Raw genomic sequence first — 15,277 nt, forward strand, 5'->3', positions numbered from 1 at the left:
AGTCTGATAGTATCAGTCCTTCAACTTTGTTCTTCTTCTTCTTCCATATTGTGTTAACTATTCTGAGTCTTTTGACTCCACACAAACTCTAGAATCTGTTTGGTGATATCCACAAAATAACTTCCTGAGATTTTGATTGAGATTATGTTAAATATGTAGGTCAAATTGGGAAGAACTGACACCATAATAATATTGACTTTTCCTATCCATGAAAGTGGAATATCTCTCCATTTATTTAGTTCTGCTTTGATTTCTTCCACCAGAGTTTTGCAATTTCTCTCTTATCTTATACATATTTTGTTAAATTGATACCTAAGTATTTCACTTTTGGGAAGTGCTAGTATAAATGGCAATTTGTTTTTAATTTCAAATTTCACTTGTTCATTGCTGGTATATCAGACAGCAATTAAATTTTGTATATGAACCTTGAATCCTGGACCCTTGCTGTAATTGTTTACTATTTCCAGGATGGTTTTTGACAATTCTTTTGGATTTCTACATAGATCGTGCCATCTGCAAACCAAGACAGTTTTATTTCTTCCTTCACAATCTATATACTTTTTATTTATTTATTTATTTTGGTCTCAGTGCATTAGTTAGGACTTCCAGTATGATGTTGAAAAGGAGTGGTAAGAAGGGACATTCTTGCCTTGTTCCTCATCTTAGCGGGCAAGCTTCTAGTTTCTCACCATTAAGTATGATGTTAACTGTGGGGTATTTTTTATAGATATCCTTTATCACATTGAGAAAGTTCCCCTCTATTCCTAGTTTTATTGAGGATTTTGGCAAACATGTTCATGACAGATATTGATCTGCACTTTTCTTATAATATCTTTGGTATTGGTATTACGGTATTTCTGGCCTCACATAATGAGTTAAGAAGTATTCCCTATGCTTCTATTTTCTGGAAGAGATTGTAGAAAATTGACATAAATTCTTTCTTAAATGTTAGGTAAAATTCACCATTGAACCCATCTGGGTCTGGTACTTTCTGTTGGTGAAGGTTATCAGTTATTGAGTCAATTTCTTTAACAGATATAGGCCTGTTAATATCATCTGTTTCTTTCTGTGTGGGTATTAGCAGATTATGGCTTTCAAGGAATTGGTGCATTGCACTTAAGTTACCAAATTTGTGGGCATAGAGTTCTCCATAGTATTCCTTTATTATTCTTTTAAATGTCCATGGGATCTGTAGCAATCCCCCCTTATTCATTTCTGATATTAGTAGTTTGTTTTCTCTTTCCCATAGTTAGCCTGGCTAGAGGCTTATACATTTTTTTAATTAATTTTTTTATTTTTTCCCAAATTCTGTGGGTACAAATATTGTTAGGGTTACATATCTTGCCCCTGCCTCCCTCCCTACCCCGCTGTGCCAGAGCTTCAAGCGTGTCCAGTCTTCAAGTGGTGCGCCCTGCACCCACCATGAAAGTGCGTACCCTTCCCCTTCTCCCCCCTTCCACCTATTCACCTCCCATTAACAAAATTTTTTTTTTTGACAAAGTGAGACAACACAAGACCTGGAAAATGGGCTACACATCTACTCGCCATCAAATTGGTACTGACAACCTAAAACTATGGTGTTCAAATAATTGTAGTGTTCAACAGGGATCTGAGGGGGAAGACCCACATCTTAAGGATGTAATGAGGCTTATACATTTTGTCAGTCTTTTGAAAGAGCCAGCTTTTGGTTTTGTTGATGTTCTCTATTGATTTTCTGTTTTCCATTTCATTGATTTCTGCTCTAATTCTTCTTCTTCTTTTTTTAAATCAGTGGCAGCTTTATTTGTAATAGCCAAAATCTGGAAACAATCCAAATGTCCATCAACAAGTAAATGAAGAAAAACTTGTGATACATTCACTCAATAAAATGCTACCTAGTTTAATAAGAATTCTGCTCTAATTCTTATTCTTTTCTTCTGCTTACTTTGGATTTAATTTGCTCTTCTTTTTGTAGTTTTGAGGGCTGAAATATTTTGGGTGATAATATTGCTGCCAGATTTGTTGGTTGGCTTTCTGTGGGGGAGAACGTAGCCTGATAGCTCCTACTCTGCTATTTTGCTGAAGTCACTCAGAAGTTTTGCATTTTATTTCACATTTTCTAACCATTGCTTCTAATATTTTTCATTGTGTAATTGAAAGCATGCTTTTAATTAAACTTCTTATTTTGAGATAATTATAGATCTACATGCAGTTATAAAAATAAAACAGGGAAATCTCATGTACCATTTACCCAGTTTTCCCTAATTATAATTTTTTGCAAAATTATAGTGCCGTATCACAACTAGGATATTGACATTTATACAGTCAAGATACAGAACATTTTCAACATCACTCCCTCATGTTGCCTTTTTGTACCTGCATCCATTTCCTGTCTACCCCCACCCCCTCCTTAAACTCTGGCGACCACTAATCTGTTCTTCAGTTCTATAATTTTGTCATCTTACGAATGTTACATAAATGAAATAACACACTATGTAATCTTTTTGGGGATTGGCTCTTTTCACTCAGCATAATTCCCTGGAGATTCATATAGCTTGCTGTATTTACTAACAGTTCATTTTTTAAATCGCTGAGTAATACTCTGTGGTATGGATTGCCACTCTATATTTAATCATTCATTTGTGAAAGTACCTGGGCTTTTCCAGTTCTTGGCTATTACAAATAAAGCTGCAAAGAATGTACATATTTATACAAGTTTTTTGTGTGTGTTTGCGTGAACATAAGTTTTAATGTCTTTGGGATAAATGCAATTTCTGGATTGTATGGTAGTGGCATGCTCTGCTTGTAAAGAAACTTCCAAACAGTTTTCTGAGTGACTACATTATTTGGTAGTCCCACCAGGCAAAGTATGAGTTGTCTAATTTCTCTGGATCCTTATGAGAATTTGGTGTTGCCATTATTTTTTTTATTTTAGCCATTCCAATAGGTATACTGTCAAATTTCATTTTTTTTAAAAAAATGATTGAATTGGCTTTTATTTGCAACTCATTAATTGTGCAGTATCCCATTTATAAAATAGAAAGGTACTAAGCTGGACATGGATAGCTTGAGCAGAAACAAAGAAATAACATAGTGCAAAAAGCAGATTGGTTAACATCAGGTTACTTTTCTTTTTTTTTTTTTTTTTTGAGACAGAGTCTCGCTTTGTTGTCCAGGCTAGAGTGAGTGCCGTGGCTTCAGCCTAGCTTACAGCAACCTCAAACTCCTGGGCTCGAGTGATCCCTCTGCCTCAGCCTCCCGAGTAGCTGGGACTACAGGCATGCACCACTATGCCCGGCTAATTATATATATATATATATTAGTTGGCCAATTAATTTCTTTCTATTTATAGTAGAGACGGGGTCTCGCTCTTGCTCAGGCTGGTTTTGAACTCCTGACCTTGAGCAATCCGCCCGCCTCGGCCTCCCAAGAGCTAGGATTACAGGCGTGAGCCACAGCGCCCAGCCAGGTTACTTTTCTTGTGTGGGTTAAAGCAGAGGGAGCTTCCTTATCATGCTAAATAAAACTGGCTTATCTGGGGATTTGGCTGTCATCTCTTCTGATTTCTCAGATGGTCAGATCTTTTTTTTTTTATTTTTTCCCAAATTCTGTGGGTACAAATGTTGTTAGGGTTACATATCTTGCCCCTGTCCCCCTCCCCACCACGCTCTGCCTAAAACTATGGTGTTCAAATAATTGTAGTGTTAACAGGGATCTGAGGGGGAGAGACCCACATCTTAAGGATGTGATGAGCATTGTAGGGGGGAAAGGATTACCTCTATCCCTTTTTAGGGAGAGGCAAAGAAACACACTGTAACCAAAATGTCTTAAAAATTTTTTTTGTTAATGGGAAGTGAACAGGTGGAAGGGGAGAGAGGGGGAAGGGTACACATTTTCATGGTGGGTACAGGGCGCACCACTTGAAGACTGGATGGCTTACTTTTTACTGTTGAATTTTTAAACTTCTCTACACAGTCTAGATACTAGCTCTTTATCAAAGGTATGGTTTGCAAATATTTTCACCCATAAAGTTCAATTTTTCAATTTTTCCTTTTATTGATTACATTTTTGCTTTTGATGCCAAGTCTAAGAACTGTCTGCCTGGTGTTTTACTTCTTACTTTTTGCTACATATTGACACATGCATGGGAAAAGACACAGTCAGGAACAATGACTGAGTTCCTGAACTCAGGCTTGGAGTAAGGTGGGTGGAATGAGAGTATGCTCCTCTGAGGCCTACATAGGGCATCTATAGATGGGTACCTAACATACTGGATCCTACCAAATTATCTATCAAAGTGAAAGTGCCAAAAAATAAAGTTTTCAGATATGCAAGCACTCAGAAAGTTTCTCTTCTGCTGGTATTTTATAAAGTCTTCCACCAGTGCATTGGTCATCTTATTTGTTCATAGTTTTAAATTCTATGAGGAATAAATGTTTATTTGAACAATTTCAGAACTTACAATATGTATAAAAAAGTGGAGATGCTCTCCCTCCCTGTTCCCTCTTGGACTTCCATTTTTACTCCAGTGGCTATACATACATATAAACTTATATAATTTTTAACATAATGAATTCATGCTTTTGTATTTTATTCCACATCATAATTTTCCTACTTAATGGCTTTCCAAGGTGGTAATAGAGATAAATTTGTTTGATTCTTTGAACCTGCTGCCTATAGTTATGCTTTATGGAAATAATCATAACATCTTTCTACATTTCCCTATTGTTAAGATTTTAGGTTGTTACCATTTTTTACCTATTATAAACTGGTATTCCCTGAATATCTTTGGATATATACATACATATCTCACTATACAATATACATTTACAATAATATTCCTCAATACAAATTTGTAAAATAATACTTATATAGGCTAGAGTCCTAGGAATGGGAGTTTCTAAATAAAGTACAAAATCACATATTTTAGGGACAGGTGGAGAGAAGAAATATAAAATGAATAATTTCCACATTATCACTCCTGGTTCTTGTTCTTTCTGACCATTAGTATTTTTTAATTGCATGGTGAAAGATAACAGAAAATTAAAAGGAAATAAAGTCATAGTCGTATAATAAAGGAAGGATAGAAAGATAGAGAAAAGTAAAAGTAAAAACTTAAGACTTATGTAAGAAAATATTTTTAGAAAGAGAAAAGTAAGAAATTAGAAAAATCCTCAAAACAAGTAAATTAGCTAAAATATGTATCTTCCCTTCCATCTTTTCCTCCATTAGTTCCCTCTTCAAATGTTTGCAAAGACATTAAATAGCTACAAATTATAGTTTTTTTTTTAGTCATATATTGAAATGTGAAGAATTTTGGAGGGTCAGTCTTAATAAACAGAGAGAAATCTGTCTGGGACATATTTGTGGGAAAAGGATTAGTTTAAAGCAGTATTTGCAAGATGAGAAAGTAGAGAAATGAATCTTCCTAGGAAGGAGGAAGAATGGAGAGGAAGAGTATTGTGATTTAAGCAGATGCTGGGCCACTTGGTGGGCTGTCATCAATGGATGCAAGTGCCCACGATGGCCTTGTCTCACATGGGTCAAAACTGCTAGCCTCCTACATCTTGGTTGTTTGCCAAGAGCCAGTAGAAACCAGTTCTGAGTGGGGCACATTTGCACTTGTGGGTTTAAGAGCGTGCTGTCTAGGACCTCCTCTTGCCCATGACCTTCCTCAGGCCTTGTTTCAGGTCTTTGTTTCTCAGGCTGTAGATAAAAGGGTTTAGCATGGATGACAAAACTGTATAGACAATTGTTGCCATGTGGTCCTTGATGGTGTAGGTGGACAGGGGCTGTAAGTAGACGTAGAAGATGCTTCCATAAAAGAGTGTTACCACGGTAAGGTGAGAACCACAGGTAGAGAAGGCTTTGCGTTTCCCAGTGGCAGAGGGAATCTTGAGAACCGTTACGAAGATTCGTGCATAGGAGAAAACAATGCATAGAAAGGGAGTCACTAAAACAATAGGCACTTCTGTCATAATCACAATTTCATTGACAAATATAGAAGAACAGGACAATTTCAGCAGAGGGTTGAGGTCACAGAGAAAGTGGTGAATAACATTGGAGTCACAGAAGATGAGAAGATTCAGCAGAAGTGTGTGCAGGAGTGAGTGAAGGTGAGGAAATGAGCAAGAGAAGGCCACCAGGAGAACACAGCGGTGGTGGCTCATCGTGGTGACATAGTGGAAGGGGTCACAGATAGCCACATAGCGATCAAAGGCCATGACTGCCAGCAGGCAGCTGTCAGTGTTGCCAAAGGCGTAGAGAAAATACATCTGTGTCAGACACCCTTCATAGGAGATAGTCTTCTTCTCTGACAGGAAGTTCATCAGCATCTTGGGGACAACAGTTGTTGTGAAGCAAATGTCAGTGAAAGACAGAAAACTCAAGAAGAAATACATGGGGGTCTGGAGCTGGGGGTCAGAGCAGATGGCCAAGATAATGAGCAGGTTCCCCATTAGCGTGACCAGGTACACAGTGAGGAACAGGACAAAGAGTGGCTTTTGGTCCTCAGGCCGGGAGGAGAGTCCCAGGAGAATAAATTCAGAGACACTGCTGGTTTGGTTGATTCTTTCCATTGATGTGAGCCCAGTTACATGCAAGTTTTGTTATTTAACATGCTCTGATTTCCTAACACAAATCATGAGAATCTAGCAAGTCTTGGCATCCTCCATTTGGACACATTGGCTGCTGTACTAGTCGTGGGACAGCCTGTCAACCTCATGTGTTTGCCCATGGTATGTGGTCCTCCTTTCCCAAATCCATGGCCCTCACAAGGGCCTGATGTTGAAATCTGGAAGGACAGAGAAGAGTTTTCCTTTAGAAACCATCAGAGGTGGACCTCTCTGATTCAGACTCATTAGTTCCTGTTCTGTGGAGAGCATTGTTCCCCTTCTGGGGACATAGCATTAGTGCACACGGGTCCCTTTTGTGGGGCTGATGTTCTAGTCGGGGAGATACACTATTAAATATGTAGTATAATATCAAGTAGGGATGCATTTGTGAACAAAATAAAGCAGTGTTTGGAGATGGACATGGATGGGGAGTGAAGATGGGACTGTTTTAGATAGGGAGGTAACAGGACAAGCATTCTCTCTCTCTCTCACTCTCTCTCTCTCTTTGAGACAGAGTCTTGCTTTGTCACCCAGGCTAGAGTGTCGTGGCATCAGCCGAGCTGACAGCAACCTCAAACTTCTGGGCTCAAGCAATCCTCCTGCCTCAGCCTCCCGAGTAGCTGGGACTACAGGTGTGCATGACTACACGACTACGCCCAGATATTTTTTTCTATTTTTTGGTTGCCCTGCTAATTTCTTTCTATTTTTGGTAGAGACCAGGTCTTGCTGTTGCTGAGGCTGGTCTCAAATGCCTGACCTCAAGCAATTCTTCTGACTCAGCCTCCCAGAGTGCTAGAATTACAGGAGTGAGCCACCATGGCCAGTCGACACTCATTCTCTATCAAAGCAAATTCTGTTGTGTCATGCTGAAATTTATCTTTGCATTGTCTTGAAAAGAGGGCATATCTAAGAGGATTGTTGAACCCAGTTAGACAGAGTCATTTTTTTCTCCTCTGGGCACAGAATGAGAGAGTCATCCTCCCTAGCTCATGACATACTATCATCATCAGTCTGCACAAGCCTCCCCTCTTTGTAACTTGTTTTCCTCTTCTTTAATCCCGGGACCTAAATCACATTTGTCCAGAATGGACATCCATTGTTAAGTAAAAACTTTATGTTTTTCTAATTCATCTTTCACATGTTTATCCACAAATATCTATGCATAACATGTTAATTTTTTATGTGTTTTTCCCAGTCATGTCTAGTTACCCAGCAATAGAACATCAAAGTGGCCTCCATTTCTTGCTACTACAAAAAACTCCGCAGTTAAAGTTCTTGTATGAGCAAAATGTTAAATTTTTAGAGTAAGCCAATTCATCCATAGCTGTGAATAGACATATTACAAAGAGATATTCAAGCATTTTAAAATATTGGTTATTTATCTATTTTTGGCTACCATAAAAATCTTGACAGCAAACATGCTTGCATTATCAAAATGTTTAAAATAACTTCTTTAGAGTCAGTATATTCTTTTGCACACTGTGAATGGACCTGATACATTGGAATTTTCACACACTTAAAAAATGTTGTCTGCTTACATATTAACTTGTTTAAAAATTAAACGCCTATATTTGTATTGTAAGTTACCAAGCATTTTTTAATGTCAGTTTTCTGTGTGAAAATGTGTGAAATCAAACAAAAATATGTTCATTGTCATGAGGATTGAATGAAATAATGTATTAAAGGACTTAGAAGAGGGACAAGTATACCGTAAACCTCAGAAAAAGCTATTGTTCACCATCAACCTCAGTGTCATCTTCTCTTGTCTGCTATTCCTGGATGGTTTCTAAATTAATTAATTCACATGCTTGAAATATGTATCCCTTACTGGCTGTGAGACTAAGTGCATGATTTTTTAAGATTTTATGGAAGAAGTATTTGTTTATGCATTAAATGATTTGAGTGAATCAGTAATTAAGGTCAATAATAACCAATATTTATTGAAAATTTGTTAATATCGGGTACATGATAAGCATCTCACTAAATCTCATAGTAAGGAATTAGAAGGTACATGTGCTTAACTATTACCATTTCACACACACAAGGCTTAGAAAGATGAAGTGATTTTGGCTGGGCGCAGTGCTTCATACCTGTAATCCTAGCACTCTGGGAGGCCGAGGTAGGAGGATCACTTGAGGTCAAAGCCTGAGCAAGAGCGAGATCCTGTCTCTACTAAAGATAGAAAGAAATTAGCCAGACAATTAAAAATTGAAAAAATTAGCTGGACATGGTGGTGCACACCTGTAGTCCCAGCTACTCGGGAGGCTGAGGCAGAAGGGTCCCTTGAGCCCAGGAGTTGGAGGTTGCTGTGAGCTAGGCTGATGCCACAGCACTCTTACCTGGGCAACAGAGTGAGACTCTGTCTCAAAAAAAAAAAAAAAAAAAAGAAAGGTGAAGTGATTTGTTCAATGTCACTAAGGAAGTGAATAGTAACAAGGGCTTGAACCCCACACACATGCATGATTGTGATATATATCATATATATGTGTGTAGTGTGGCACTATGTTTCCCTAATTTTGATAATTTTCTGTTTGAACTACCCCTCTCCCCACCAAACACAACTGACACACTTTCTTGTCCTCTGTTGGGAATCTATCCTTGTATCTACCATTGCTAGAGAGATGACCTAGCTTTCTGTGTTGTACAGATGTGGGATTTGAAAAACTCAATACCTGTGAGTGGCCACAATCAGGTGGGTAAAATGGCTGGGGCGTGTCAGGGTATGGAGTTGTTGTGGTGCAGTGGACAGTGGCCTGGACTTGAGACAGAATATGCGGGTTTGATTTGTCCCCTACCACCTGCTCACAAGCTCATTCTTGATGTTTTATGAATGACCAGTGAGATACCATGTCTGAAAAGCAGTTTGTCAAACACCGAGTATTATTCAAAAATGAGCCATTCAGGAAAGGGCTGCCTGGGGAACGCAGAATAAAAAAATGAGTGCAGATTGGATTGAGTTGGATGCTTGAGTCTAGGTTGTAGGCATGAGGATCACCCACGCTTGCGACTAGAAAAAAGGAAGAAGGTTTTGGATCTGAGAATCAGGGAGAATGATTCTAAAAGCACGGAGTGAGTGTGAGAGCCCGGGAATACAAGAGGTTTTTTTCTTTTCTACTGATGAGGTTTTGCTTCCCCCAAAACATGTGGCATTGATGGCTGAGATGTCAAGCTGGATGGACCCAAAGCCAAAAACCAGATGAGGATTTCAGTTGGACCCTGTGACTTAATAATTCATGAAATATTTGAAACTATCAGAAAGGAAAGAGGAAGTGCCAAACTGGGTTGGAGTGGCCAGGTGGGTGGCCAGTGCACTGAAGCTCACCTCCAAATCCAGAGGCTTTTCTTTGCTTCCAAGTTTCTCCAGAAGCTGATCTTCTGCACAACATCTGTGAACTAATTCCAAGTCTGCTCCTCAGCCGACACTCAGCTTCCTCCCATTTCTCCTCTTAACTTCTGGGCCAATTAGCAAGGAGAAGAACAGGAAAGGAGGGAGGAACTGCTACACTGCTCTCCTGGGATAGCACATTTCCCTTTTCTGGCCTCAAATCCTCATTTCTTTCCTAACCGATGGTCCTTTCCAAGCTCCACAAGCAGAAGGTACAGATACCCTGAATCAAGTGGCAAGAACTCTCTTGATTGTGGAAGCTCAGTCATTTTCATGCGTTTGAGTTCTGTCCTCCTGGACTCTGGGGCTCTTGTTAGGCTGAGAGACTTGTGGTGCACTGACCTCTCAGGGGAGTTTGTCCTGTGATCTCTCTAGGTGGAGAAGGCAGGGTGGGAATCACAGTTAGCAGGGCTGACTCCAAGGAGACAGAGGATCCCTGAGGTTTCCTGTGGAGACGTTGGGACTAATTTCAGAGCTTCTTAACTTCACTGCACCATCTCAAGGGCATGTTTCTGTTTCATCGAGTAATGGTTATCAAGGGTGGGTAAAAATTGATGTGTGTGAATATTTTTATGTTTGGGAGCTTTTATGTTTGGCCATTCTAATGGGTGTGCAGTGGCATCTCATTATTGTTTTAATTTAAATTCCCCTAATGACATATGAGGTGGGGCATCTTTTCATATGCTTATTTTCCATCTGTATATATTTTCCATCTGTCTATTAAGATCTTTGGCCCATTTTTTAATTGGGTTGTTTGTTTTCTTATTGTTGTGTTTTAAGAGTTATTTGTATATTTTGGGAAACAGCCTTTATCAGCATGTTTTTTGCAAATATTTTCTTCCAGTATGTGGCCTCTCTTTTTATTGCCTTAACCATGTCTTTCACAGAGCAGAAACTTTTAATTTTAATAAAGTCCAGCTTGTCAATTCTTTCTTTTATGGATCATGCTTTGGTGTTGTATCTAAAAAGTCATCACTAAAACCTAGATCATCTGGATTTTTCTCCTATGGTATCTTCTATGAGTTTTATAATTTTGCATTTTACATTTAGGTCTGTGATCCATTTGATTTAATATTTGTGTCTACAAAATATACATATATATTAATGGAATACTTTGTTGCTATTATTATTTTGAACAAATTGTTATCTATTAGATCAATTAAGAATAAGAAAAATAGTAATTTTTATTTTATCTTCACTTATTCCTTCTCCAATGATCTTCCTTTATTTATATAGATCAGAGTTTCTGACCTATAGCATTTTCCTTCTCTTTGAAGATCTTAACAATTCTTGTGAGACAGATCTACTGGCAACAAATTCCCTCAATTTTTGTTTATCTGAGAATGTCTTTATTTCTCCTTCACTTTTGAAGGATAATTTCACAGGATATAGAATCCTAGGTTGATAGGGATTTTTCTCCCAACACTTTAAATATTTAACTCCACTGTCTTCTTGCTTGCATTATTTCTGAAGAGAAGTTGAATACATTAATGATTCGTTTATTTGTTTCTCTTTAGGTAAAGTCTTTTTTCCCCCTAGATTCTCTCAAGACTTTTTTCTTTATCTTTGGTGTTCTGCAATTTGAATCTGATGTGCCTAGGTGTAAATTTGGGGCATTTCTCCTGCTTGGTGCTTTCTGGGCTTCCTGTATCTGTAGGTTGGTGTCTAATGTTTATTTGAAGAAATTCTCAGTCATTATTACTTCAGATATTTATTGAGTCCTTTTCTCTCTTCTCCTTTTGGTATTCTCATCATACATATGGTATGTCCTTTGTCCCATAGTTCTTGGGTATTTTGTTCCATTTTTTTTTCACGCTTTTTCCACTTTGCTTTTCACTTTTGGAAATTTCTACTCAAGCTCAGAGATTTTTTTCTCAGCCATGTTCAGTCTACTAACAATCCTATCGAAGGCGTTTTAAAATTTGTTAGAGTGTTTTTGAACTTCCAGCATTTCTTTCTGATCCTTTCTTAGAATTACCATCTCTATTCTGACATCACCTATCTGTTCTCGCATGTTGTCTGCTTTGTCCATGAGAGCACTTAGCCTATTAAGTGTAGCTTTCTTTGAAAATTCCTGGTCTGATAATTCCAACATTCCTGCCATTTCTAGTTCTGATGCTTGCTCAGTTTTCCTCAAACTATGTTGCTTGGACTTTTTTCTTGATAGCTGGACACGATGCACTGGGTAAAAGAAACTGCAGTAAATGAGCCTTTGGTGATGTGGTGGTGAGTTGTGTGGGGAGGGGAAGTGCTACAGACCTATGATTAGGTGACAGTCTTTTAGTGTGTCCCTGGACCTGTGCCCATAGGCTGCGAGGGAATTTGTTACCAGAAGATCTGCCTCACAGGAAACGTTAAAAGTTAGGAATCAGCATCCAAACTACTTCGTAATTCCTACTGACTTGATGATTGTTCACACAAAGCAGGTTCCTGTGGCCACTCCCACTGCAGGTGCATCTCGACACAATGTACCCGGCAACTGCACAGTGCAAGGCTGCTGCAGAATAAAATGTTCCACCAATATTTGCGACAGCAGAAAGACCAAAACTATAGGATGTCTTCCACCTCATTTCAGTATTCTAAATTGTATATACGTTTATCTAATTGATTCACGCTGAGGATTCCAAATGTAAAGGAGGCTGAGAAATGTATCCTTGTTTCTCTCCAGCCTTTGATGCACAGGCAGGCATGCTAGAACCAGGTCAGAATGGATACAGAGTGCCAACTGGTCATTTCTCAAACATTTACCAATGACACCATTAAATAATAACTTTCTCCTTCCCTGAGATGATATGTCTGATCTATAATATTAATAATTTAGGTTTACATATGGTCAAGGCAGAGGAGCACCAGGGCTGAGATATTTATTACAGTCTGCATTTTCCAGGATATATGGATTGATGCAGAAGATCATAAAATGCCAAGAGCGCCCAAGAATATGGGAAAGGAATTCCCAGAAAAAGCGGAAAGGTTTCAATTACCAAACTAATTTATTTGAAGTCCACTGATAATATACTCCCTACCCCATTGTCCATAAATAAAAAAGTGATCGTTGTATTGTATTGGGAGGGGGTTAAACATGTGAGAAGACTGCTGGTGTCAGGCTCTGTTTGTGTTGTATCTGTTTTTTATTTTTGGCTTGTTAAAAAATATGTACTTTTGTTCTAGGCTGGAGATACTATAGCGTGGCTCAATAAAACTGCTAAAATCACTCAAATAATAACTATATATATATCAGTGTTTTGCTTTCTTTCAAGTGATCACACACATCAGGTCCTTGAATGAACAATTGGTTTTCATTTATAAAATCAAGCAATATTCAGTGTCTCTAACACCAGTTTCAAAAAGCATTTGATTGAATGTTAAATATAATCATAATGGTTTATATTTCTGTAATATTAGTGACAAGTATTATATTATCATTGTAAGTTAAGGCAGTTATGGCTAAGTAAAAATGTAGGCCATTATCACTAGACTGACAAAAATAAGTTCAAAAATCTTTCTAGGACTTGTGTTTCTGGCAATTAGGCAAACATATTTCTACTTCCAAATTCCCAGGTATATATATTTCCTAGTAAGGAAAACAAGAAAAATTCTATCCTTAAGGGCTAAAAACATCAAGGAAGTGTGGATTCATAATGTCAGTCTCTGGAGAGATACCACTTCATTTTTAAAGACCTCACAAGAAACAAGAGAAAAAAACATAGCCTGAGGAAGGGATAAAGATATTGGACACCTTCACCCAAAGCTAGGACCACTGGGGGACTAAGCTCTACTATGTAAGGATTAACTAAAGAAATTTAGTCCATGCTGGGAAACAGCAAGCAAATTTCTCTTTCTGAGTTTTTGACTCAAGTACATTTTTAAAAACTTCTGAGAAGTTTCAACAACTAATGAAAGATTGGAGCACATACTAAAACTATATCCATGGTTTAAAAATTATAAGCTGAGAGTTTAGTTTAAGTTGAAATCAGGCAAAAGTATTCAAAAATCGTTTTTGGAAAATAGTTGAAACTCAGGCTTCAAAGAATTTCTAGAGGTTAAGTTTCAAAATATATGAGTTTAAAAAACACAAACAAAAAACTTGTTAAAGGGGGGAAAAACAGACATAATGAGCAAGGTTTAGGAATAACAAACAACAGAATCAGACCTGAAAAGCCACAATTAAAAAATAATCAGTAGTAATATATAGGAGAGAACAAAATAAAACCTCTAGGAATAAAATAAAATTAAAACTAAAATTCAAAGGTGAAGTTCAAATAAAAAAAAATAGTCTCTTCAACAAATGGTGATTAGACAACTGAATATCCACATACAAAACAATGAAGTTGGACCTCTCCCTCACATCATATATAAAAATTAGCTAGAAATGGATCATAGACCTAAATGTAAGTTGATACTATTAAACTCTTAGGAAACACAGGAGTAAATCATTGTGGATAGTCAATGATTTCTTAGATACAGCACCAAAACCAAAAGTGACAAAAAATATATAAATTGGACTTAGTAAAATTAGAAACCTTTGAACTTCAAAGAACACTATCAAAGAGGTGAAAAGACAGTCTACAAAATGAAATAAAATATTTTCAAATCATATCTTTGATAAGGGGCTTGTATCTAGAATATATAAACTTACAACTCAGAAAACCAATTAAAAATAGTCAAAGTATTTGAATAGATAATATTCCCAAGAAGATATATAAATAGCCTATAAGCATGTGAAAAGATGCTAACATCATCAGTCGTTAAGGAATTGTACATATCAAATTGTACATACAGGAGATAGCACTTCACACTCTCTAAAATGATTAAAAAAAAAAAAAAGACAGACAATAACAAGTTTAGTGAGGATGTGGAGAAATTAGAACACTCTACAAGTAGAACTACCATTTGATCCAGCAATCCCATTACTGGGCATCTACCCAAAGGAAAAAAAGACATTCTATAAAAAAGACACCTGCAGTAGAATGTTTATGCAGCACAATTCATAATTGCAAAGATGTGGAAACAACCCAAGTGCCCATCAATCCATGAGTGGATTAATAAAATGTGGCATATGTATACCATGGAGTGCTACTCAGCCACAAAAAACAATGGTGAGCTAGCACCTCTTGTATTATCCTGGGTAGAGCTGGAGCCCATTCTGCTAAGTGAAGTATCCCAAGAATGGAAAAACAAGCACCACATGTTCTCACCATTAAATTGGTATTAATTGATCAATAAGTATGTGCACATGTAGTAGTAACATTTACCGGGTGTTGGGCAGGTGGGAGGGGGATGGGTATATTCACACCTAATG

General features: G+C 37.6%; 1 protein-coding gene and 1 non-coding gene across 2 annotated transcripts in view; both read right to left on the bottom strand.

Annotated features, from left to right (window-relative positions):
- Positions 1 to 5,624: 5,624 nt before the first annotated feature.
- LOC142860974 (olfactory receptor 1L8) lies at positions 5,625 to 6,557 on the bottom strand. The gene has a single exon (XM_076008433.1). The coding sequence runs from the start codon at positions 6,555 to 6,557 to the stop codon at positions 5,625 to 5,627; it is 933 nt and encodes a 310-aa protein (XP_075864548.1).
- An 8-nt stretch (positions 6,558 to 6,565) lies between these two features.
- The window catches only part of LOC105875154 (uncharacterized), a 49,366-nt gene continuing 40,654 nt past the window's right edge, over positions 6,566 to 15,277 (bottom strand). The window contains exon 4 of the transcript XR_012922201.1: positions 6,566 to 6,772. This is a non-coding gene — a transcript (uncharacterized LOC105875154). The remainder of the gene's footprint in view (positions 6,773 to 15,277) is intronic.

This window comes from Microcebus murinus, chromosome 12 (assembly GCF_040939455.1).
Source record: "Microcebus murinus isolate Inina chromosome 12, M.murinus_Inina_mat1.0, whole genome shotgun sequence".
NCBI classification, from domain to species: Eukaryota; Metazoa; Chordata; class Mammalia; order Primates; family Cheirogaleidae; genus Microcebus; species Microcebus murinus.

Bases quoted from the DNA above. Each gene is read 5' to 3' on its own strand.
- LOC142860974 (XM_076008433.1), bottom strand. From the start codon at position 6,557: ATGGAAAGAATCAACCAAACCAGCAGTGTCTCTGAATTTATTCTCCTG.